The following is a 25,022-nucleotide window of genomic DNA, read 5'->3' as shown; positions in this document are numbered from 1 at the left end:
TTGGAACCTGGCGTTTGGGTTACAACTGAGCCCGAGACAAAACGGTGCCTGCAACCGTCTGATGCTGAACCACTTAATAACACACAGGCGAGGGGAGCAGCATATTTTCGGCTATAAAGCAGATGACCATGCAGTGCGGATACACGGGACAGGAACATGATTACTTGCTTGGCAGTGAAGAAACCCTTGGGCTGGGACTTGTAAACCAAGCAGCGCCCGCCGACCACCGACCTACGCCGTGTTCTCAGGTGAACTCCGCCCAGGCCTCTCGCATACGAATACAGTACTGTACATGAGCAAAATGCCAAGTCGACTGCGGATTGCCCAGGCTTGCCCAAGCTTGCCCAGAGGCGCAATTAAGCGAGCTCAAGGACGTATGTATTCGCACGGCAAGACGGTGTGAGTGTGGTCCGGAGTTCGGGGCAATTGTCCTGAGGTAGGTAGTCCGGTGGGGAAAGCACTGTAGGTAAAGTACAGACGACGTCTGGTCTGACACGGACGGCCACTAACAGCTTTCGTCCCATGCATGAGCGTAGTTGTTAGTTTTCTGTCTCGGAGGGAGGCCCCTCCCCCCCGTGGGCACCCCAAGCCATGTGTTTGGGCATGTTCATCCCATATTATCTACGCACGCCTTTTGCCTGCTTTCGCTCACCACATCTGTCATTTTCTCTGTGTGTGTCCATAAAGGTAGCAAAATCGAGTTGTTCTTTTCTCGTGATGCGTGCATATATTTGTGTGTGTGTGTGGTTCCTTTTTTTTTTTTTTTTTTTACTTGGTTTGAAGACTGCTTACACAGCAGACTTCCTTCCACTCAAAAGGGGGATACCTCTATCCCTATCTGGCTCATCATAACTCCTCCCCCCACCTGCCACCACCGACAGTATTGCTCCCTCGTCTCGCACTTCAGGACTCATGCGACTGCTGCCTTTTGAATTTCCAACTTTCCAATCTCTGGGGGGTGTGTGTAAAACTTCAAGAATTCGAATATCAAGAAACAGTCGAAATTCTTATGTCCACTTATCGTTCCTGTCTACTTCGGGGGTTACTTCCGCGCTCTCTCTGAACCACCGGAAAGGCATCCACACTTCCATCTTTTCCACCCAGGCGCCACTATCTGCGCATCTTCAAGCAACACGAAACGCGAACAGAAGTTGCAAAAAGCTGTACGCCGCATGTTCCATTTAGCCACCGATCTCACCTGTTTGCGGCGCCTCGAAATCCCCACGCTGTCGCACACTCTCTTATCAGACTGCTCTAGTCATAGGCGGTAGAAGTTCCAAGTGCGCTGTCAGCGATATATATACTCGAAAGACTCGATCGCACATTTCCTCGACGAAGCCGGCGACGACAATTAGACAACGAAAGCAGATTCGTACACCCGTCTCGGGCGACTTTCGCCAGCAATGGCGTTTCTACGCCAGACGTGGACGCTTACCGTGAAGAACTGGAAGATCATCCTTCGTCACGCTGTCGCTGCTGTCTTTATCGCCTTCATCCTGCCCTTGGCTCTGACGACCTTCTTCAGCTTTGCAAAGAACCTATTCGTGCCGCCGGCCGTTTACGGCATCTCAGACCCGAGAACAGTTCGATCCCTCCCGGATGCCCTCGACGCTGCTGCAGGTTCCGGTAGGGAGACCGTCGTCTTTGTGAACAACGGCTTTTCCGGAGGCGACATTGACAGCGTCATCGACGTCCTGGCAAACTCTGTCGAGAGCGCCGGCAAGACGGCCCTCCGCCGCTCATCCGTTACCGATCTTGGTATCGATTGCCCTACCAACCTCCGCGGTGTCTCTCAGTGTTACGGAGCCGTTGTATTTCAGGCCTCTCCATCGGAGGGTCCAGGCGATTACTGGAACTACACCCTCCGCAGTGACGGCGCTCTGCGGAGTATCGTTGTTGATGTCGATTCCGACCGAAATGATGCCCAGATCTATTTGTTGCCGCTGCAGAGGGCCGTCGACGTCGCCATCGCGTCCATTCAGTCTGCTTCATCGTCGGCGTCCGCATCATCGCCCATAGAACAGGGCCCCCTCCCAGAGGCCGTCAACGAATACCCCTTCACGTCCATCACCCAGGAAGAGCGTGCTGTAAGGATCCGCATCAACTATCAGAGCGCCATCACGAACTGGATGGGCGTGGCGTTCATGACTAGTGTTCTTTTTGTCACATACCACCTCACCGGGTTTATCGCCACTGAGCGCGAGAGCGGCATGATTCGTCTGGTGGATGCAATGATGCCTGTCAAACGCACATGGCACGCACAGGCTGCCCGTATCATCTCATACCACATCTCATTCAGTCTCATCTACATCCCCGGCTGGGTTATCGGATCATTGGTGTTACGCGCTGGTGTTTTCGCCCGAACCGGCGTTGGGATCGTATTGATATATCATCTACTCAGCGGTATAGCCATGGTGTCCCTCTCCATCCTGGCGTCGTCGCTCTTCAAGAAGGCTCAGATCAGTGGCATTGCCGCCGTACTCGCTATCATACTCCTCGGAATTCTTGCACAGTCCATCTCCTACCCAAGCACTGCCACCGTAGGCGTGCTTGGTTTTCTGTTTACGCCTTGCAACTACGTCTACTTCATCACTTACATGGCGAGATGGGAGCGAGAGGATTTGCCAACTAATCTGGCCAAGGTTGCCCCAGACAGTCCATGGCAACTTTCCGGTATCGTCCTCTGGGTATTCTTGATTGTCCAGATTTTTGCCTATCCTTTGGTCGGAGCTTTGATTGAGTCTTGTCTTCATGGCACTACTACCAAAGGCAGGAAAATAGTCTTCAACTCGAGCGAGTCCCAGGATGGCGAGGCCCGTCCAGACAACGACGACGCCGCTGTGCGCTTGCAAGGTTTTACCAAAGTTTACAGCCCCTCGCGAGTCCGCCGTCTTTTTTCCTTCATCTCGCACCCTCGCGATCCCGTTCGTGCCGTCGACAATCTGACTTTGGACGTTCGTAGAGGACAGATCCTGTGTCTATTGGGCGCAAATGGCTCTGGGAAGTCTACAACGCTAGATTCGATTGCTGGCACAAGCAAACTTACGAGCGGTACCATCACCATTGACGGCACTGGCGGTCTCGGAATTGCGCCCCAGAAAAACGTTATGTGGGACGACTTGACGGTTGAACAACACATCGAGATTTTCAACAGGCTCAAGAGCCCGGGACAAGCTGCTTCTAAGCAGGAGATTTGTGACCTCATTCGGTCTGTTGACTTGGAGCTGAAAAGAAAGGCCATGTCAAAAACGTTGTCGGGAGGCCAAAAACGCAAGTTACAGTTGGGTATGATGCTCACAGGAGGAAGTGCCGTTTGCTGCGTTGATGAAGTCAGCAGTGGCATCGATCCTCTCTCTCGACGCAAACTCTGGGACATCCTCCTGGCCGAAAGAGGCCGAAGAACCATAATCCTAACAACGCATTTTCTGGACGAAGCCGATCTCCTTGCCGACCACATCGCCGTGTTGTCTAAGGGCACTCTCCGTGCCGACGGCTCCTCGGTCGAGCTGAAAGACCGCCTCGGTGGTGGGTACAGAGTACACGTGCACAAAGACACGGGAATCAAGAACGCTCCGGATGTGGATGGGGTTCAGAAGAAGATTTCATTTGATCTCATTAGCTACATTTCGCCGTCTTCGACACTGGCCGCTCAGGTAATCCGCACTCTCGAGGCATCTGGAATTCGCGAATATCGGTTTTCGGGACCGACCATTGAGGATGTGTTTCTACAGTTGGCCGAAGAAATCCGTGGAGAATCAGGCGACGTCATTGCCGACTCTGGGTCGGACCTACATGAGAAGAGAGCGATCTCGGCCGCATCGGCCGAAGCCCTTCCCGCTGGCGTTGTGCCCCATGGTGGGCTGCAGCTGCTTGATGGCAAGCAAACCGGCTTTATGACACAGGCAATCGTCCTCTTCCGGAAGCGAATCACCATTCTGAAGACCAACTGGATTCCATACCTAGCCGCATTTGCTCTGCCCGTGGCAGCTGCTGGTCTCGTCACCCTATTCATCCAAGATCAAGCGAAAGGCGGGTGTACGCCTTCCGAAGAGCGTTCGCTCGATCAGGCAGAAGGGATCAGTCTCACAGAGTTCGCCTGGAAACTTGTGCTTGGCCCGACCTCGAGATTCGATCTCAACACTGCCGCTAGCGTCCTTCTCCCTGTGTTCAACATCGCCGCCGGTGGCTCCGGCGCCAACTCTGGCTCCGAGGTCGCAGCTCGGATTCTCACAGAGAACGCTACCTTTGCAGATAGTTTCCAGGCCTTTCAAGACACCATCTTCGACCGGCGGCTAGAGACTTTGCCAGGCGGTATCTGGCTAGGCGATGAGTCGACGGTACCAACCATCGCATACATGGCCAACTACAATGGTCTCATCAACCCGCTGCTCACCCAAAACATCTTTAACATGCTCCTGAGCAATGTCACAGTAATGATGTCCTGGGCGCCTTTCGCTACGCCCTTTGCTAGTTCGGATGGAGACGGCCTGCAGTTCATCGTTTACAGCGGCATTGCCCTTGCATGCTACCCAGGCTTCTTCGCACTATACCCCAGCCTCGAGCGCCGGCAAGGGGTGCGCGGGCTCCAGTACAGCAACGGTGTCCGTGTTTTGCCTCTATGGTCGTCATATCTCGCTTTCGATTCCCTGATTGTACTTGCGTCCACGGCTCTTGTCACCATCCTCTGGGCCGCCCTGTCGTCCATCTGGTATCATATTGGCTTCATCTTCGTCGTGTTCTTGCTCTACGGGCTGACTGCGATCCTGCTGGCGTACGTAATATCACTCGTCTGCAAGACAGCGTTGTCCACGTATGCCTGGGTCGCGGCCGGACAAGCAGTCATGTTCCTGATCTATCTGATCGCATATATGTGCACCGTAACGTTCTCGCCCGTTCCGCGCATCGACGACAACATCCTTGTCGTTCACTTCGTCATCTCGGCTGTCGCGCCTATTGGTTCAGTTGTGCGCGCCATGTTCCTGGCCTTGAACCTCTTCTCGACGGCTTGCGATGGGCGTCAGCTCGCATCAAACCCGGGTGGCATTCTACAATATGGGGGTCCCATCCTGTACCTGCTCCTGCAGTCTCTCGGCTTGTTTGGCGTTCTACTGTGGGCTGACAGTGGCTCCGTTGGATCTTCAGTCCGGCGACTTTGGCAGCGGCGTTACCAAGAAGAATCGGAGGACGCAGAGGTGTCTGATGAGGAAGTCGCCAACGAGGTGGCAAGAGTCACTACACAGAGCGGCGACGACGGCTTACGGGTTATGCATCTAACCAAAACATTCGGGAAGAACACGGCTGTCGACAATGTGAGCTTTGGGATTCAGAGGTCTCAGGTGTTTGCGCTTCTCGGGCCCAATGGAGCTGGCAAGTCGACTACCATTTCTCTCATCCGCGGTGACATCAAGCCCAGTCGGAACGGCGGCGACATTCTCATCGAGGACAAGTCCGTCATCCATGATCTGCCCGCTGCCCGAGCAAATCTTGGCGTGTGTCCCCAGCACGACGCGATGGATCTGATGACGGTTCGCGAGCACCTCGAGTTCTACGCTCGTGTCCGTGGAATTCCTGATATTGACCACAACGTCAACGCCGTAATTCACGCGGTCGGTTTGCAGGCGTTCTCGACCCGAATGGCGCATGCTCTCTCCGGGGGTAACAAGCGCAAACTGAGTCTCGGCATTGCTTTGATGGGCAATCCAAAGGTTCTCATCCTTGATGAGCCGTCTTCGGGCCTGGACGCAGCCGCCAAGCGAATCATGTGGAAGACGTTGGCCGCCACGGTTAAGGGCCGATCCCTCTTGCTGACGACGCACAGTATGGAAGAGGCTGACGCACTCGCAAGTCGCGCCGGTATCCTTGCCCGGCGCATGCTTGCTGTCGGCACTACGGACGACCTCCGTCACCGTTTTGGCGACGCCCTTTATGTTCATCTGATAAGCAAGACAGCCCCTCATACGACCCCCGAAGAAACTGAACATCTCCGCCAATGGGTCACGACCACTTTTCCCGGAGCCGATGTAGAGGAGAAGACATACCACGGCCAGATGCGCTTTTCCATACCTGGAAAGGACGTTCTCGGGGTTTTTGGTGGCGACAAGCTCCAGGATATTACACCAGCAGACAATATCTCATCCAGTGCGGTTGGCCAGCTGGCTGTGATGTTGGAGGAGCAGAGGGAGAATCTGGGCATAAACCATTTCAGCGTTTCGCCGACGACCCTAGATCAGGTCTTCCTCGCCATTGTCGGGAAGCACAACGTCCAAGAGGAGGGATATAAGGCCCCCGACAAGAAGCCCTGGTGGCGATTCGGCGTATGAATGAATGAACGTACGCGGAGATGATAAGGAACGGATGGAAAGAGTAGAAAAAGGCGATAGGTTGGGATGGCTTCAAGATACCCAGTAGGACACCGACCTTGCTACCACTACTAAGTAGTCTTTGAATGTAATAGATGATTAATCAATATCCATGCGTAAGCAACCATATAATTGACGTTGACCCATCGTCATTGCGTCGCTCGCTGTTCCCCCATGGGAAATCGCATAAACACCGCCTACCTATTGGCTGTGTCTTTTCTTAACCTTCGGATCCTCTCAGATGAGTGACATCGACATCCCCACGACAAGCCAAGATGTTATGAGCACAGTTATCGTTTTTACTCGCGGCTAGCGATGCTCTCCACCTCTACTCTCATGCTCTTTCCTGTAGGGTGCGAGGAGGGGGGCCATTGATGAGAAGCACAGAGAGCACAAGCATTGACGTACTTCTCTAGCTCGTTTTCGGTAGCATCTTAGAATGGTGTCCCTTCTCTCCGGACTTGAGACGACTGGCTGGAACTTGAAAGATTCCACATTGGCGGCGAACTCAGGGGGCTAAAGTTGGACTTCATATGGGCGACAGTCTCCTCGCGTACGCTAGCCAAACCGAAGATGGTCTCGCCCGACTCATTGGCGTGGTGCTGATATGGTGGATCAGAGGCAATCGACGCATCGTCATCTCCGAGATGGCTCGACTTCACGCCAGATGTTCCCCAGTCGGCGGTGCCCTTCTCTAAATTCCTCGGCTTAGGAAGGCTTGAGTACGCCCGCGTTGGCAGGCCTCGTCGCGTCTCGGTCTGGTGGCTGGGAGCAGATGAGAGGTTCACCCTGCTCATGAGCCCAGGGAACAACTTTGTCAAGAGCGGCCGAAGAGTCGGCAGACAGGCGCATGTCACGGCCGACGAGATTTCGCCGATGGACCAAAGGGAGGCATCGACGTTGGCCCAGGTGAAGTCGGCGGGTATGTTCAAAAACCGTATACGCACTATTGATATGGCGACGGTGCTGGCGGTGTCAACAGACCGGCTCATCGGATAAGAGGCCTAACACATGACGGGCCAACCAAGATCGGCAAACTCACAAGAATCCCAGGCTGAATATGCCTATGAGGAGTATCTTTTGCTTCCGCGGCAGGCTGAGGTGCCAGAATATGGGCATCGGTAATGCGAAAACGGCGACATCGGTGATGATGTTGCCTGCGGCGTTGATGTACCATTGAGGCTGGTTCGGAATACACTTCGCTTTCACCCCCTTGTCCCAGAATCCGGATACCGGTATACATTGAAGTGCGGATATGAACAGTTGGGAGGTCGACCAGGCGCCCACAATGAGCAGGGCGATGGCGTAGACCCTGCGCATTCTTGGCACCGCCATTACTCGGTAAAACTGGCAGAGGAAGGATAGTTTGATGCAAAGGAGGGCAATGTTGTAAAACACTATCGATGTGTAAAATGATTTCATGTACTCCGTGATGTCTGCTGGAGTAAGAAGGACAATGTGCCTTCCAAGGCCGTGTGTCGTCACTGCGATGCAGGTTAGCAGGCCGCTTGTTGCGGATAATATCCAGATCAACTCACTTAGGGCTATGGCGATACCACAGCCCGTCGTGGCCAGCTATAAAGTACTGGAATTAGTCGTCTTTCCCCGTATGGCCAGCAGCAGCGCCACTTACAAGGGCAGCGACGGCCAGATAATCGTCAACGCCGTACGAACGAATGATTTTCGTTCTCGTGTATATTCTCAAGCCAACCATCACAGTCGTGAAAAGAATGCAGAAAACCACAGACCCAACGACCGTTGTTCTCTTGTCGTCGCCGTACACTTCCGGAGGGATGGTTGCATCCATTTTGGCGACGGTGGCTTAAAGTTGTTGTGTAGATGGATGTAAAGTAATGAGAGTAACAGACCAGACCGATCCTCAGATAAGAAACAAGTGGCCGGCCAACGAACGGGCGCCGTCCGTGTTTGAAGGTTTAGAAGCAGAGAAGAAGCCGTGGAGAAGAATAGATGAACTTTGGCGGAGATGTCTACGAGCCTATGGGAGATAACGGCAGGGATAGTACAACTAGTTGTGAGTAAGTAACAGCAGCAGTAGCAATGAAGGTATTTAGGGGTTTTTGGAAGGTTCGAGCTTAAGGATGGGAATGAGGACTGCTAGAGCTTCCCAAAGAGGGTTTGCGCAAAGGATCGATTGTCTTTTGATTGCCTTTTAACCGTGGAAAAGAGTCGGGCACATCGTATCCTAACGTGTTGATAGTGTCCATCGTCACCGAGTCATTGTACACTTGCATGTCAGGAGGTTCTTAACGCCGAGCATTTCATCAGGGAATGGGCGCACAGTGTCTTGCGCAATATGTTACTGAGCATGAGGAAACGAGTTTGGAACAAGACAAGTGGGCGGCGGTCCTTCGTTCCGTCGCTCATTTTACCCACTCAAGTCGCCTGACGGCCCACAAGTAGCGTCGCGAAGCCGCGGGAAGAAACAGGATTCTTCCTCGTTTTACAACTGGTCGCTGTTGAAGAGTGGCTTAGGGACCGTGGAGAGGGATCGTAAGGGCATAGTGGCATGTCGGTCAGCGACGGATATCCGTTCAACCTTCCCACTCACTTTGATAGTAATTACAATAGCTGCGAATAGAGGGGTGCGTGAGAGACCATGTGGGATCCGGAAGAGGAGAGTATCAGTAGCGGAAAGACAGTCAAGTCATTGAAGCGAAGGTGCAAGACTTTTCTTGAGAACTAGCAGACCACCAATACTTTGGGCCAAAGAAGAGGTGAACCAACTGAGGATCAAACATCGGATAGAGGTTTGAGTTTCATTCCTTCCGCATCATGCATGCATTTCTATGGGCTGGCTGGGATGCCCATGTCAGGACGGATACCTGTCCAGTTGCACGACTTAGCTTGCTCGAGCGGCAGTAGCAAGGACGACTCCGACCACACACAACACACAACACACAAAGGGCAGCCAAGATAGAAAACAGAAGAGTATGCATCGATACAAGGAGATATGTGATGACAGGGAACATTTGTATGATAATTCCGATTGCCACCTCATATGTCGGTGACCGGAATGTCCAACAATTTTATTGTTCACCTTTTCCGTTGCCTCTTGTCAATCCGTCCTCTTTCTGCACCCCCCACCCACCCCCATCCCCGCCCTGTTCTTCTGTCTCTTCTTCATCCCGTTTGCTTACAAGGATATCCCGCCGCAACATGAAGTTTAAGACAAGGAGACAGTATCCAAGACTGTGGCTAGCGTTGTTGCAACTAACCTCATATGATGGACCTTGGATAGACTCTTTCTGACGTTAAGAAGCTTGTTTCATAAGCCTTTCTGTTATCGCTCTTAGCCGGTAATTGAGATTGAAGGAGTTGACGCAGACCTTTCGGACCTGGACTCGTGCATGAACAGCAGATCGATTTGGAAGCCAATGCAATTAGGCATACGTACAGTTTCCCTGTATTGACGGCTTGGGCGTTAAGGCAATTCGGAGAGCATGTCCTTTCTGTTAGGGCTTTGTTTCTGGCTGGTTTTCTCTCGTATCTATCTCTTTTGAGCATCAGCCTACAGGTTCGGCTAATCCGCAAGCAAGCAGTTTTATACAGTGTGTGTATGCGCGCGTTACTCACTCATTTCAAGTCATCTACTGTGTATCCATGATGTAGTGTGACATTCTGTAACTCTTTTCTCATCCGAAGTAGCTCTTGATGTGGACTGAATAGGCAGGGTGAGCTTGACTGACTCGAGTCTCAATCGCATGAGGGGATCATCGCTTCTTGAAGCCGAGATCTGTAACATGCAACATGTGACGAACTTCAACATGCCAGGGGGACTTCAATGTAACCGGCGTATGCGAAAAAAGGGAAGGAAGAACTTGTCACGGTTCCCTTTGCAGGACAAAGGTCGCCTGCCTCCATCCTTCGGCCACTCTTGGGATCGTCACCAGCCTGACGAGACAATGGCAGGGCATATGAAACAATTGTTCTCGCTGCGTGTGCAAGCAAGCTCCAGGGTAAGTATGTAATAAGTATTATAGAACTCAAAGGCCTTAGCCGGACTTTGGTGAACTTTGGTTGTTCCAAAAAGCAGGGCTTGTCGCAGTCACGTCCCAAGGTAGCAATCACTAACAATGCCTTCCTCGTGATACCTCCACCGACACGCTTTTGAAACCCTCCTGCTTGCAACGAAGATATGGTCAGAAATCTAGCGCTCAAACAACCAGTAACCATTGGTGAATAGGCTCGAATCCAGATCTTATCATTCAGCCATCCTCCCCGTTACGTGATTTGGTTTCTCTTTTCTCTCGTCTTGTCAACCAGAAGGGCTGGAAGAAAAAGAAGATTGCAGAGGAAAAGTACTAGCTTCGGATTGCTGCATCTTATAATACATTTGGCTTCTCAGCCAACATTCCTCTGTCACAGTTGAGCTGTCTTTAGTTCTGACACGTCTAACATTAAGATCATGGCTCTGCAAGACTGATCTGCATCTATATTGGGACGAGCATCCAAGTGTTGACGCAGGATTTCCCTTGACATGACGTTGAGCTGTTGTCTGGATCAAGCTTGAGCCCTTTGGTGCAACCTCACCAGGGGGGTGAAGAGTTAGATGATGTTAATGAAGCACACACACCTAAAATACGGGCAGGCCCAAGGGGAGGGGAGGCTGATGTTAACTGTCGAGTAGAGAGATATGCTCCAATGAACATGAGAGAAATAAATTCAAACAGACAGTAAAACACACACACACACAAAGGAACCGAGGGTATACTCGTCAACGTGTACTTGAAGAAAAGGAGAGAACAACACATAGTGGTATATGGGGTTGATGACCTTGAGATATGATATGTACGCTTGGCAAACGACGGCGCCTCCCAGTGCCGAACTCTTTGGAGCCCCCGGGCCGCCAGGCCCCCCTTTCCCATGCAATCCGTATGCTGTTGCCATGGTATCATTTCCATTCCCTATTCGAATCTATCCGTTACGCTTCAAAAACTCAATGTCCGATTTTGGAAACCATCCGTTCGACAGGACTACGAAACTCCGTCTTCATAAGACATCTTAACGGCCATCCCTGGTATGTTACTCCCCATCACAATGTGACGACAGAGCTGCCTGCGGGTCTTTCCAGCTTAAGAAGAGCCAGTTCTTGATGGGGGCTACCGACATACAAATGAGGATTGGCGGTAATCATAGTGGGCATGCATGCTTCAATGACGCCCAGAAGAAAAGAAGAAGAAAAAGGCATAGTGTGCAATGCCTTCGGACTGGACGCTACGCTTCCAGTTGCCAAACGGCTTGATGCTCCGGAGTCAGGCTATCAATTTGGTTCGTCCGTCTCTGGTGTAGAGTGGGTCGTTTCCTTCGGTGTCTCCTCTATCGCCGGTGTTGTTTCGTCGCTGCCGTCCTTGTCCTTGGTTTCTCGAATGTTGAACCAGCCGCCATACTCCCATTTTCCTGGGGCATAAAGGCAGGTCGCGCGAACGTCGTCCTCTACAATGCCCAGCAGCAAAGTGTTGAGTCGCTTGAAGTCGATAGGCTTGAGGATCCAGCCATCGAAACCGGCGTCCATGTACTTGTCCCTCTCCCGCTCGATTAGGGATGCCGAGACCGCGAAGATGGGGGTTCTGCCGTTATGAGACGCTATTGGGGAGTGTCCGCCATGTTCACTGGACCTCTCGAAGGCTCGTATCATTTTCGTACTTGTAAGTCCATCCACAATTGGCATCTGTAAGAGTCGGCCCAAGGGTTAGAAAGGCATGGCCAACAAGGCAAAGATGCAATGGCAACATACCTGCATGTCCATTAGGACGACATCAAAGGATTTGGAATTCTCGTGGTAAACCGTTGCGCAATCTTCGCCGTTTACGGCATGGGAGACCTGGTGACCGGACTTCTCCAGCCGCTTCCGCAGAATCCTCGAGTTGATCGGGTCATCCTCGGCGATGAGGACTTGCAACTTGGTGTCCTCGAACGCCGAGACTGCGCTAGGAGCGGTGCCTGCTGTGCCAGCATCCGATGTTCCGAGGACCTTGGGACCATCATGGACCTCAAAGAGAACACGAGAGGAGTCGCTCGTCTGAGGCCTTGGCGGTTGGTCGCTGTATTCGTCAGGTACTCTAACTGCCCTGATGGGAGTTTTTGTATCCGTCACGCTCGTATAGCCGATTTCGGGCGAGTGTGGAAGTTCGACGGTGGAGACGTCCGAGGAGTTCTGGTTGAACCGCCGCGAAACCGGCGGCTGCACTTGTCTGGAGGACGAAGAGGACGAGGCACCGTTGCTCTTCGAGATTGTCGGTCGATCAATGTGTTCTCTGGAGTATTGTCGATGAGCAGATGGCCGACTCGGGTCGATTTCCCCGATCGTAAGAGGATTCTTGATAGCGTCGATCAGGCGTTCAGCGTCGCTTCGTCCACTGCTCTTACTACCTCCCGTGGCCGCAGTCTTTTGGCTTTCTAAGCTCTGTGTCTCGGCGCAGCCCCCATCGGTCGCCGCCTCCTTGACAGCGGACAGTTTGCTTCCTCTATCGATGAGCATCATCTCGCCATCTGGATCCGGCATGATCGCTGTTGTAACAGACGCCACGCTGGATGCTGTGTTTGATTTTGCAGACTTCTGGCCACCCTCAACAGGCGCTGGAGCGTCTTCAGGGAGGTCGAAGGGTAGTTGGATGACAAATCTCGACCCCTTCCCTTGTTCCGACTTCAGTCGGAGCTGGCCGTCCATGTTGCGAACAATTCTGGCAACGACGGCCAGGCCAAGTCCCAAAACTCTAGTGTCTTTGCCGTGATCAGGGTCTGTGGATGATATGAAGCTGTCCTCGTCCATCTCCACGTTGACCTGTTCGAGATCCCTAAACAACGTGTCCAATTGCCTAGCAGTCATACCTTTCCCTGTGTCTTCGACGACAATTTCGATGCGTATCCGTCGATCCAGGACGTTGCTGACATATAACTCAACCTTCACAGATCCAGTCGAGGTGTTTTGAACGGCATTGGCTGCGACGTTCGAGATGGCTTGTCTCAGCCGTCGGCTGTCGCCGCAAACGTGCTGGGGCAGACCGGGATGCTCGATGACCTGATACTCAATGCCCTTCCTCTTTGCATCGTTCGTGAACGGGTCGGTGGCTTCGCGTATACACATTCCAAAATCAAAGACCTCGTCCTTGATTAGATTCTGACCTTCTTCTGTCTTGGTCAGATCGAGCAGATCGTTGATGACATAAATCAGGGATTTGGATGCAGAGTGCGACTTTGCGAGGTTGTCGCGGGTTTCTTGATCGAGAGAGCCTTCCAAGGCTATCTCGAGATAGTTGATGATGGCGTTAAGTGGCGTGCGTACTTCGTGGGCCGAGTTTGCGAGCAGCAGCCGTGTAAGGCGACTGCTCTGCAATGCTGCCTCCTTCTGTCTCCAAACCTCGATAAATTTGCCGTAGACCAAGCAGAGCACGGCGGCCGTCTCAACTTGCTCCTCTGACCAATCTCGACATTTACCAAGAACTGTCTCATGCCAGGTTTTGAAACTTTTTCGGGGTTCCAGGTAGGCGGCCGTACCTTCGCGCAACGTCTTTTCATACGGATTCCCAGCCCACTTGACCTCCTTGACCTGGCCCTTCCGAAAGAAGACGATGAAGTCATGGCCTCCAACGCTCAATGGAACATAAAGCAGTCCTGCAATGACGGTAAACCCAAGAGAGTACCGGAGGTCTGGAAAGTCTTCGCGGATGTCCTGAGAGGTGACGACGGATGTCAACTCGCGTAGACGTAAGTATTCGAGCATGGCCAGTGCCTCCTGCGACTGCTCAACGTTACCAAGAATCTTGGTTTCTCCCTTAATGGAAAGCATGCCAAAATCGGCGTCGAACAACTTCAAAAGGTCGTCGGAAGAGGCAATGATGTAGCCAGAAGGGTTCTTTTCGGTAGGAGCAGTATTGATGAGTTTCCGCGCCTGGAGTCGAGTGGCATAGGAAAGTCTCTCGATATTGCGGGAGGCAGTGTCTCCGACCAAACGACACATTTTGCGGATCGGGAATGATACGCGCATGCCCTTGCGGCCATATGAGTGACAAGCAATGAGGCCCCATAGTTCGTTAAAGGCGTTTATGGAGACCGACATGGAAGACCGAACGGCCATGTTTTTCAAGTATTTAAGGTGGATCGGTGACATGGCGCGGAGATATGAATGGCTGAGATCTAGAGGTACGTCGAGGTCTTCCTTCGTTTTGCAAACAAGGCGGGCGGTATCTAGGTCCCTGTCGTAAAGGAGCCTTACCTTGTTCAACCTATACAACTCGCGAGCCTGCCGCGGTATGTCTGAGGCGGGGAAGTGCAAGCCCTTGTAGAGATCTTTGGTTTGCGTGGTATCGACAAGCTCTGTGACAACTTTGCCGTTAAATGACGAATCGAACTGGTAAATCATAACCCGGTGAAAGCCAGTCAGTTCCTTGACGATACCGACAAGGATCTTGAGGAAGCTTTCCAAATTCAGTGCCCCCGCAAGCTGTTCTTGCACCTGGGACATGATATCGAACACCTGCATAGCCCCAGCGTCACCTCTGCGCTTACGAGCACTCCGTAAAACTCTCAGGGGTTTGCTCAAGATCTCGGTGCTTTCGACCAGCTCCTCGGATGTGGGGTTTGACTGCAGCGTGTCTTCTGGGGCCAATGGCGTGACCTCGTCTGGCGGTCTCAACGGAAACTGATGGTCATCATCAACCTCGAACTCGCAAATGACCAGGTCGGGATGCGCTGGGTTGATGTGAATGGCACACCATAGCTTGACACTTTTCTTATTGGGTGGGCGAATGGATAGACTGAAGACCTCGGGTCCGTTGACAGCCGGGTCAGCATCTTCGTCGCGGATAAAATCGATGTGGTCGAGCAAATTGTCTTGCTGTTCCTCGCTCAATATGTCCAAGAAACTGTTGAGACGGAATAGGTGCTGCGGCGAGTATCCCATCAGCCTCTGGGTGTTTTCGCTGGCGTACCGGACCGAAAACCGGCCGTCGGTTTCTTCGCGAACGGCCACCAAAGCACCGAATCCCTGAACAGCGCCAGGGGTGTGGATGGGCTCGTCCTCGCACCGCTGAAGAACGCCGTCGGTGCCCGTAATCACATGATGGCCCTCGTCCGTCATGACATACTTTAACCGCGTCGTCAGCAGGACATCGCTGCCCGCCTCACCGAGCGCACCAGTGGACACAGATGTATGATGTTGCGAGGAATCATCACCTTGTGCCGAGTCATCCTCTCCCTCTGACGCAGCATCCTGAAATATGTCAAGTGGCTGCGAGTTGGCGTGACGGACGGCATCCGCCTGAACGCTGGATATTGGGCCAGACCCAACGATTTTCCTTCTCGTCTGAATTCCCTGGCGATCGCTTGGCGAGGTAACGTTGGAAAGCAGTGTGGAGGCGGAATCGCGGCGAGGAACGGCTTCGAAGGCGGCGGTATCGATGCGGGGATTGCCCGGACGGGGAGCCTGATACTGGCCATGATCAGGTACTCGCGGGAAGTAGTCGTGTTCACCAGAGGTTCTGCCAGTGCGGTCAACGCTGACGACGGAGCGGATGGGAAAGACTCGGTCTGTCGGGTCGGGGCTGGCACCATGACCAAGCTGGCGGTCGGAATTGGCGCTCCATGACGACGAACAGCTCGGCGTCGCAGCAGCAGAAGGGTTTGGGAGCTGTGTCGCGACGGGATTGGAGTGAATGCTCGCAACAGGAGTGGCTTCGGAGGATTCGCCTGTCGAGGAGCGGTCGGCGAAAGACACGGAAGGCCGGCGTATATCGGACTGGGCATCCATGCTTGGATAGGAGAGGAGAAAGACCTAGAAGTCTATAAAGTCCCACGTCGTTGCAAGCAGGACGAGACCTCGCCGGAGGCTCAAAAGTCCGCAGTGCCTGATATTTGGCATGAGGTGGAAGGAAGCGCAAGAGGACGAGAGCCTTGGTTGACAAGAAAGCGGACACCAGTCCAGGAGTGAAGGGAACAAGAGAAAGAACTAGGTGGCTGGGGGGTGTTTTGCAGCGAAGGAAGATCCGATGGTGACCAACGCCCTAAGCATTCAACGTCAGGCGGTTGCCGTGATCAAGCCTTCTGTACGTGTGCTTCCTCTTCTCAGGTTCCTCGCTGTGCGCGGGATCAATTACTCGATTGAGGGGGACGTGCGGTGCAGTATCGAGATGCCGGGGGGCAAGATGCAATTGTGACGAGGTTGGTGATGCGGTGCTGGGCCGGCCGGGAGCAGTGCAGCAAGGGCCGGCTCGCTGTGGACAACGAACGGCGGCAGGGGCTGGAAAAGGAGAGTCGAAAGCTCTATTCCGTTGCTGACCTGTCGGAAGGTACAGATGTGCAACCGAGTGTGATTGTGGAGTGGGAGAGAGATACGTGCAGTTCAGCCCTTGGAATCCTCAACTTGTCGGGTCTGCGGCGGTGGTGGCGTACAAGCAGGAGTTGGGGTGAGAAGGTACCAAGAAGCGGCGAAAGTAGTGTGGAAGCAGCTAGGAGAAATGAAGGCAGCAAGCCCAGCAAACGCCACTCTCTCCCCCTCCTAACTAGGTATGTTGACGTAGAGTTGAATTACGAGCAAAGTCTTGTTGTAGAGAATGGGGGTTACAGGCAATCGAGTGGCAAGGGAATTATCCACCACCAAGCAATCCAGCCATCCAACAAACGGCGGCGGCGGCAATGCTCTGCAGGTAAGGCGAGACACGCGAGGTCAGTTACGGTGGTGTCCGCAACGAAGCTCACGTAGGTTTGGAGAATAGTGTGATTTAAGGTACCTATCGCTGCTAATGTCCGTACCGCGAGACTCGGCGAGCTTGGCAAGCAAGATGGGGATAGATAGATGCAAATGCACACAACGGGGTCCGTAAGGAGAGCGGGCCAGAGGGATGGATGACAAGACAGCGTGAGGAGCAAGGAGGGAGTAAGGAGTGGCGGGCGATGAGCACAGGACAAGGAAGAGAGCAATAAAATGTTGGGTGCAGCGCTGTAGAAACAGCGACAGAGAACGAACGGCCGCCACTTGGTTACCCAAACCTACTACCTAGGTACCTACTCTCGAGGAATGGGGTGCGGTGTGGCCGAGCCGGTCTGACATCTGATCCCGTTCTTCTCCTCGTTGAGTCAAGTCTGGGCAACCCACTCGGTCTGTCTTTATTCAGTCGCTTGCTAGCTGTTCGTATCCGTTTCCACAAACAAAAGAGCACTAGGTGGCAGAAGAAGCCAGCCAAGGGAGCATCTTTTAACCATCCACCCAGTAGCAGCTGCCGACTAGGATCCGGACAAGGTCAAGTCGAGACTGGGAGCCATCATGGGAGTGCAGCCTAGGCTCCTTTAGCGCGTCGATCACTGGTCAAGTGGTCTCTCGTGGAACATCATAGACTAAGCCCACCCATCGGTCGTCCCCGTACCAACCTACCCTAGGCAGGCTCAAGAGGTACTGCTCGACACCCATGGCCAGGTACCGCACTTTGCACCAACACTCCCAATATGTACTAGGTAGAATATTCGAGCTAGAGCTGCCTCTCTCTCCTCTCTCTCCTCTCTCTTCCTTTCCCTCCCTTCTGTGAACCACCCTTTCCAGCCCAGGCTCACCAGGCTCAAGCGTTCCCCACAAGATGCGGCGCCCACAGAAGCGACATCGCTGCGGGGCTTACCCTGAACGTAGGACCCCAATAACATACACTTTGACTGTTGTCGCCCATGCCAATCCTCTTTCAAGGACGTTTTCCTCCGGGCTTCTGGTGTACTGCACTATGTACCTGGTAAGCAGGACTTGTAGCGCCCCATGTGATTGAGCAAGTCTGCTTCGAAGGCATCTAAACAGACGTAGCGGGTACACGTGCCGCGTAACCTTCATTCCCCGACTCGAAGCTGCTTAAGCAAGGACCCTCCCAAGCGCAATGCCAAAGCCAAAGCTCAACCAACCCAAGCATAATCCAGCACCACGCATTTGTTTTCGTTGCCCGAGCCCTAGGCATACTGCGGGGAACGGCTGGCTCCCAACCTCGTAATCCCTCTGCCTTACTGTTCAGTCAATCATCTCCTGCCGAGCAGCAATTGTGCGAGACTCGCTCAGCCATAACTAATTTTACAAAGCTCAAGCTTGATGCTGTGCCAACAAGTACGAGGCAGACAACAGAGCGGGGAACGGTTGGTAGGGCCTGGCCACATGGATCACAACCAAGCGACAAATATGTGTAAATGTGTGTGAGGATGTGTATGAATACAGATACGCACAGACACCAACGCTAAAACTGCAGACATGGCCGTCCTGGTCGCATTGCAGGTGGAGGCCGGAGAATGAGCGATTGTGCACCTTTGGTTGAGTGCACGTAGTTGGCTGTTGACAAATAGGTCCATTTGACCACATCAGGCAGGAAACCCTGCCATCGTAGCCAAATAGGAGCCTCGGCAGAATTTGATGTACCTCTATTCCTTAGGCAGCAGTAGTACATATAAGGTATTTAGGAAGACAAATGATACAGCTAGCTAGTTAAAATCATCTAAAAATCTGAAATTACAATTAAAGGTTTTTTATACACCAAGGTATTTGCTATGTTATTAGGTAGCTATCCAATAGGTGAATGACCAGTTCGTGTGCGAACTGGTCCTCTGAAGGTGGGCCTGCGTGGCTGCGTGGCGGAGCAGCGTCTGTAGGGGATAGCCAGCCAGCCATGTACCCGCGCTCCTTTGGCCGGCTGCCTTTGTCGAGCTGCAATCCTTGAAACGATTTACAAAGTTATACCAACTGGACACGTCCCGTAGCAGCGGAGCTGATACCAATGAGGATGTTCTGCCTGGGTATTCTGGCCCCCCCCCCCCCGGTGGTTTTCTGGGTTTTCTTGCTACCTTTCGATGATGGGGTTGGCGGATGTACTCGGTGGTGGGGCTTGGATCGGAAATGTCAGAATTTGGATGAGTGGGATTTGTGAAACCGATCTTCTCCGATCGCCCTGATGATGCATGGCCCAGGGTCATTGTTCAAGCCTTCTTGTGCTGCCTACCTGAGTCGACATACATCAGGACACAAAAAGCCGGACAGTCACCCAACAAGGCCAGGTGAAATTAACATATTTCTGATCTAAATCCTAACCGGCGTACTGATACCCCTCTGTGACGCAGTCTTCTGCAAAAGAATGATCCCCCACTCTGGGAAGTGATTGTCAGTGCGGGCGAGTCAATGGTTTGCAGTGTACGGCGGGGGCAAACGCGAATTCGTGGTCTCGAAGCGAATGGGATTTTCAAAATCGCCTATGCTTAAAGGGGACGTGCCAATGTCGATCTCTTCTAAGTACTGGATGTGAGGGAGGCCACTATGTGGATCTTCGTTGCCTGGTAATCCCTTACTGGGGTAAAACTTTTGGCTTGTGTCAAGTCCAGGCCGTCAAAGCTGGGATTGGAGCTCCTGCAGTAAGTCGTCATAGGTGCGAAATACTACTGGCCAGAAAGGCTCGAGAAGCAAGAATTAGAACAAAGTCAGTAAGAATGTAGCGTTGGCTGCTCGCAATTCATGTTCACTTCTTACCAGCGGCAATCACACCGAATTTCATTTTCACAACTGCCGGCAGCTCGCGTCAGACTGCTTAGGGGAGATGGGGTTCACCGCATTTAAAAATTGGTAGCCTTGGGTCTTCACCTAGGTGGTTTTGTGCTTTTTTGTGTCCCTCCAAGTCATGTCGTCATGGCGGTCCGTGCATCAAGAACCCAGACTTCTCCGCCACCGCCACCGCCACCGCCCTCGCTCTACTGTGACTGACCCCTCATCTCTCTGTGCGAGGGTTGGCTACCCTGATCCTTGCTTAGCCAAGATGAGGCTATCGGAGTACATTGTCAGTTTCTGAATAGTGAAGACCGTTCTTGTACCGCATGAACAATTAGCCAGTCTATGTCTGTCGCCCTCCGACAAGTGCCGCTCCAGTTTAAGACGGCCTGGGACTACTGTAATTAGTAAGCCCTGACAAAATACACAAACCGCATGCGTCATCTGCTTCATTGTGAGTTGTAAAATACCTGCCACTGACGTGCTTTCCCGAGTCACAAACAGCCAAACTGCCGTTCGGATGGCTGAGCGCGCGATGTGGCTCCTTGCGGATGTCCCTAGTTTTGCCGAGAGTTCCTGTGACGCGGGAGCCATTACAAGCCTGCTAGTCACTCTGGTTATTCCGAGTTCTCATGGGTGATAGTTATGTTGGGAGTATACAGGCGACGTCTGGCTCAGTGCACAGCGGAGTCTTGTAGCCTAGCTCAGGTTTATAATCAAGTAACAACCACCTGACTGGCACGCTGACATTGATCCGTAACCTGAAATGTGATAGGAAAGGTTAATTTTAGCTACACTATCAACAAAACATATGTCAAAAACCAGTATCTCAAAAGAGGACGTATGAATCAGTGGATGCATTGTCGCCGCTGAGCCCGCGCGACTACAGTTTTCCTTTGTTGGCTTTCTCTTCGCGCATTGCTTGTGCGCTCTTCAGAAGCGCGTACAGGGTCTGCAGGCGGGGCATCTCGACGCCGTGTGCCCTTGCTATCCTTACCGGGTTGCCGAGAATCACCTCCAGCTCCAGCGGCCGTCCCGCCTCCCAGTCGAGCAACATGCTTGGCTTTGCTCCCGCGTTCCGCTCCGTGCTCTTGACGATCCGATCTGGCGTTGCCAAGTCATCGGGAAACTCCCTCCCCAGAATCCTGGGCACAGCCGCTCTGATCTCGTTCATGATGCCCACCACATGTTCCCGCAGCTCCGGATCCGTCACCATATCGGCGTTGCCTCTCCCGCCACTCAGCACCGCACTCGGGTTGAACGCTGCGTTGATGCAAAGCTTGTGCCATCGCACCGTCTGCAGACCGACCTCATCATGGGGCTCAATGTCGCGGATGCCACCCCAACCCGGACCCCACCACATGCCGAGCTGCTCGACTGCCCGCGTACCAAGCCGACCTAGTTCAGAGTCGCCCGTGCCGAGTCCATTTGTATGCGGTCCAATGCTGACCCGCGTCCAGCGGTTCTGTCGAATGACGCCTGGCGATGTCTGCTCGGCGCTGACGACAGTTACGGCGCTCACGATGGGGTTGTTGGGGAACCGCCGGCGAAAGGGCTCCTCGACGCCGACGCCGTTTTGGATCAAAACGACGATTGTACTGGGTCCGACCAGGGGAGCGATCATTAGCGAGTCATCTGAGCGATCGGGCAACGCTTTGGTCGTCACGAAGACATAGTCCCAATGTGTCGTGACGTCGTCATTTCCTGGTGATGCCGCAGCTTCAACCGACGGGAAGGCTGCGTACGGCTTGAAGAGGTAGTCGCCAAACGAATGGGTCTGCAGCTTCACGCCTGAGTCGTTGATGGCCTTGTAGTTGGACCTGGCCACAAGCGAGACGTGGATATTGCGACCAGGCTGACGGACGAGTTAACTTGGCTACACTAAAACTGGGGTAATTGGAATTTACATGATGCAGCCGCGAGGCATAGAAGCAGCCTACAGCGCCAGCTCCGATGAAGATGATGTTCACAGCCCTGGGAATGATGTCAATGTCAGCTCTGTTGTTGTCATAATGGCCATCGGCAGGATATAGCGGGCAAGGGATAGGTGTACCCATCGTTGGAGTTGCCCGCCTGTGAACACATTGAGGTGTTTTTTCCGTGCGAAGCCGCGAGTTATGTGCCAATTGTAAAAGCTGCTAGAGACTATGGCTACTGAAGGTGGTCGAGATGTAGCTGGAGCACTGCACAGTCCCGAGAAATCTCCGACGGTCGTCAACCCGCGCCCCACTCCTCACGCGATGTCGCCATTGAGACGCCATCAAACACATCTATCTCGACAATACCAGCTGGTCACAGCTGCCCACAGTTTCGTCGACATTTCTACACAACACGAACAGATGACTCCCTTGCGCTTGGGGGCACGCCGTATGTTCAGCATTTTCTACTACAAAATTATTACAACCTATGCGAAAGCCTAGACGGTCATCATTTGAATCTACAGGCTGACTTGATCAGTGATTCACCCAGAAGCAGTCAGGGAACGTCATGTTCTCATTACAACAATATTTTATCATCTCAATTTCCCCAGTCGGAATAACTTCGTAAATGCAAAAGGTCAACAGGTCGAGATAACTTTCTATTTCTTATCGTAAACCCTCTGTGGCCGTTTCATCCAGCTTCTATTTACACTATTGTCAACTATAGGCATAGAATACGACTGGCTGTTAAGCTGCAGTATCTATTAGAAGCTCATGTGACACTGGTATAACCCTGGGTCTGTAAAGAATGATACAGCATAGTGGGGAGTGTAAAGGGCGACTGCAAAAGCTACGTTTATCTGCTGCTGCTATTTGGCTTTCGGCCTACGTTCAAAGACTAGGATTTGCGCAGTGTGTCTGGCGGGCGAGTGGCTTGCACAGTGTTAATGTTTTCTGTAGAGAAAGGGGCAGGGTGGTAATAAGAGTATACCTAAAATTCAGTATCTCATATGGTAGGTCTAGTAAGCCAGGCGATGTGTGTAAACTAAAATCAGCGTTATGAGAACTTCAGTCTCAAAAGGTTACTGTAGTGTTTATTAATGACTTGTTGTAGTTGAAGACAGATTGAATTCATGTCGGCATTTGCATGAATCTGTGAATTAATCAAGCTGCTGGGATAAATATAGAATGTCTAACTATGTAGCCTTGCATCCTTGACATTGTTGTTTCTAAGGGAAGGCAATGTCTCTTTGTCGCTATTCTAGAAAGATCAATGGACATTGAGGTCTCGGAGGTATGAATAGAGGCAACCGCAGTCCTCAGAGACGTAAAGGGATAGGGTTGACACAGCCCCGGTATCGACCAGGAGCTCGTTTGAGCCCCAACTATCTACATGTAAGGCACCTTTTTGACATGCTGGGAGAAAGAGGGACAAAGTTGAATTTACCTGTCCTCTGTCAATCTAGTTAGATGGTACTGCAGCCCCTGTCACTCTAAAAATGGGGAGACAACGATGTACAGCCGATAGGAGGCTAGCTGTTACTGGTTTTAAGAAGCTATACTTTGTACAACAGATACCTTGTTCTAGATTTTAGGTATTCTTTGTTTTCTGCGAAACATTTATAGACTTAGGTCCAATTCTTAAGTTGCCTCAACAGTTCAGGCTTTGCAGGGTTGGCCTTTGTCTCTCAGCAACAGTTTAGCGAAACGTCTCTGGGTTGGTATGCCATGACTTTTCTACTCAGTAATTACAAATAGATGTCTCGCATATCCTTCAGAAATCACGATTCGGCGAATGTGACCTGATAGAAGAGATGCCGAAGAAAGTCATCACCGGCGTTCCGTGAAACGTTACCGACATATCCTATCTTATATCGTATAAATGCTACAGTCATAGGTTCAGCAAAGAGAACATTGACAGCAGTCCGAGGCAACCATCAAACGTTCGAAGACACACAGTAGTGTCTTTTAGCAGGCTATCCGACCAATGCTGATTGCTCTTCCAACTTCTTCCCGAGGCTAGCAAAATACCCCAAAAGCCACACGTCACAACACGACACACGAAGGAACAAGAAGAGTGCGCGATCTTCACGGAATGATGATATAAGACCCTGATTCGGCTCGAACACCAGGTTGGACGTCGTATGATGCCTGAGATGCCATACTCGACTCGACAGTGCTCCACGGAGACCGTTTTGATCGGCAGTCTATCCTAGTCATCTTAGAATGAACCCAGCGAAGACTAGATAAGAGAAGATGACTTGTATACTGGAACTAACCCAAGTTTCAACCGATTGCTAAACGCGAGAAACGTATCAGTCATCCTTACACCCACCAGTCCAATTCTCTATGTGTAGCCTAGTCGGCGGCACCGGTCTCTCGGAGCATAGCTATGACGCATGACACCACTCGCTAAGGCTGGAACTGCAAGCAAGTCGCGACTTCTGTGCGCCCAATACTTCACCCTAACTAATGTCAGCATCAACCTAGGAGAGGTCTGCGATGCCTCGTACGCGACGCGGTCAGGGTCCAGGGGAGGTGTATGATGCCTTTGTCCCAACATTATTTGCCCTCAATGCACGGCTTGAAAAGACGTCATACTCGACACAATTGTCTGCTCTCACCTGGCAAATCCCGTAGATAAAAGACGGAGATGAACCCGTGTACAAGCTCGAACAGGTAGTCTCGTGACTATGGCTACTCAACCTTCACAAAGCGGTTAGGGGAGGACTGAGATGCCAAAATGGGCCTTGCCAAAGGACGCTAAGGACGGGCGCGAGGATTCCTTGCCTGACGACGCAGGGGTAGCGCTAAACTGAGGAGTACGGGCGGGATTGGGGATAAAACGGGATGGCCCTGCTGCCGTGAATAGGCAAACGGAAGTGGCGGGGATGGGCTGTGCGATCCTCCGCGTGCTGATGGCAATAAGACTTGAACTTGGTGTTGAGACACGAGGAGAAGGCAGTGTATCTCGACACATGGAACATTGGGCAGAATCTCATCAAGTTCAGGGTCCCTCAGCTTACCCCTATTTTCTCCCTAGGCTCTTTCCCCGCCGCCGCCGCCGACGACAACAGCCTCGCTTCCCTCTATTGCGGGCGTTTGGTGGCAATAACTGGCTGCGCGCTTCACAAGATTACTACCCGAGAGCTAACCATTGAGTTGCCCGACGTTCAACACTTCTCAAATCTGGGACCTGCGTTGGCTTTCGCGCCCTCGCGGATACCAATGGCA

General features: G+C 52.4%; 5 protein-coding genes across 5 annotated transcripts; 1 reads left to right on the top strand and 4 right to left on the bottom strand.

The window, feature by feature from the left end:
* Window positions 1–1,403: 1,403 nt before the first annotated feature.
* CH63R_06386 (ABC transporter) lies at window positions 1,404–6,320 on the top strand (the record flags this gene model as incomplete). The annotated part of the gene is made up of 1 exon (XM_018301361.1): window positions 1,404–6,320. The coding sequence occupies one exon, from the start codon at window positions 1,404–1,406 to the stop codon at window positions 6,318–6,320; it is 4,917 nt and encodes a 1,638-aa protein (XP_018159211.1).
* A 473-nt stretch (window positions 6,321–6,793) lies between these two features.
* CH63R_06385 (Integral membrane protein) lies at window positions 6,794–8,166 on the bottom strand (the record flags this gene model as incomplete). Its single annotated transcript, XM_018301360.1, has 4 exons — window positions 6,794–7,325; window positions 7,402–7,843; window positions 7,898–7,934; window positions 7,993–8,166. The coding sequence occupies 4 exons, from the start codon at window positions 8,164–8,166 to the stop codon at window positions 6,794–6,796; spliced, it is 1,185 nt and encodes a 394-aa protein (XP_018159210.1).
* Window positions 8,167–11,640: 3,474 nt separating this feature from the next.
* Window positions 11,641–16,125, bottom strand: CH63R_06384 (Hsp90-like protein; the record flags this gene model as incomplete). The annotated part of the gene is made up of 2 exons (XM_018301359.1): window positions 11,641–12,048; window positions 12,115–16,125. The coding sequence occupies 2 exons, from the start codon at window positions 16,123–16,125 to the stop codon at window positions 11,641–11,643; spliced, it is 4,419 nt and encodes a 1,472-aa protein (XP_018159209.1).
* A 4,627-nt stretch (window positions 16,126–20,752) lies between these two features.
* Window positions 20,753–21,926, bottom strand: CH63R_06383 (2-dehydropantoate 2-reductase; the record flags this gene model as incomplete). The annotated part of the gene is made up of 2 exons (XM_018301358.1): window positions 20,753–21,724; window positions 21,777–21,926. The coding sequence occupies 2 exons, from the start codon at window positions 21,924–21,926 to the stop codon at window positions 20,753–20,755; spliced, it is 1,122 nt and encodes a 373-aa protein (XP_018159208.1).
* Window positions 21,927–23,876: 1,950 nt separating this feature from the next.
* CH63R_06382 (uncharacterized protein) lies at window positions 23,877–24,111 on the bottom strand (the record flags this gene model as incomplete). The annotated part of the gene is made up of 2 exons (XM_018301357.1): window positions 23,877–24,030; window positions 24,068–24,111. 2 exons carry the CDS (start codon window positions 24,109–24,111, stop codon window positions 23,877–23,879), a joined length of 198 nt encoding a protein of 65 aa, XP_018159207.1.
* Between the last annotated feature and the right edge of the window lie 911 nt (window positions 24,112–25,022).

Source organism: Colletotrichum higginsianum, chromosome 4 (genome assembly GCF_001672515.1).
Source record: "Colletotrichum higginsianum IMI 349063 chromosome 4, whole genome shotgun sequence".
NCBI classification, from domain to species: Eukaryota; Fungi; Ascomycota; class Sordariomycetes; order Glomerellales; family Glomerellaceae; genus Colletotrichum; species Colletotrichum higginsianum.
Note: the sequence above shows the minus strand (reverse complement) of the source record. Positions and strands in the feature narration are given on the sequence as shown.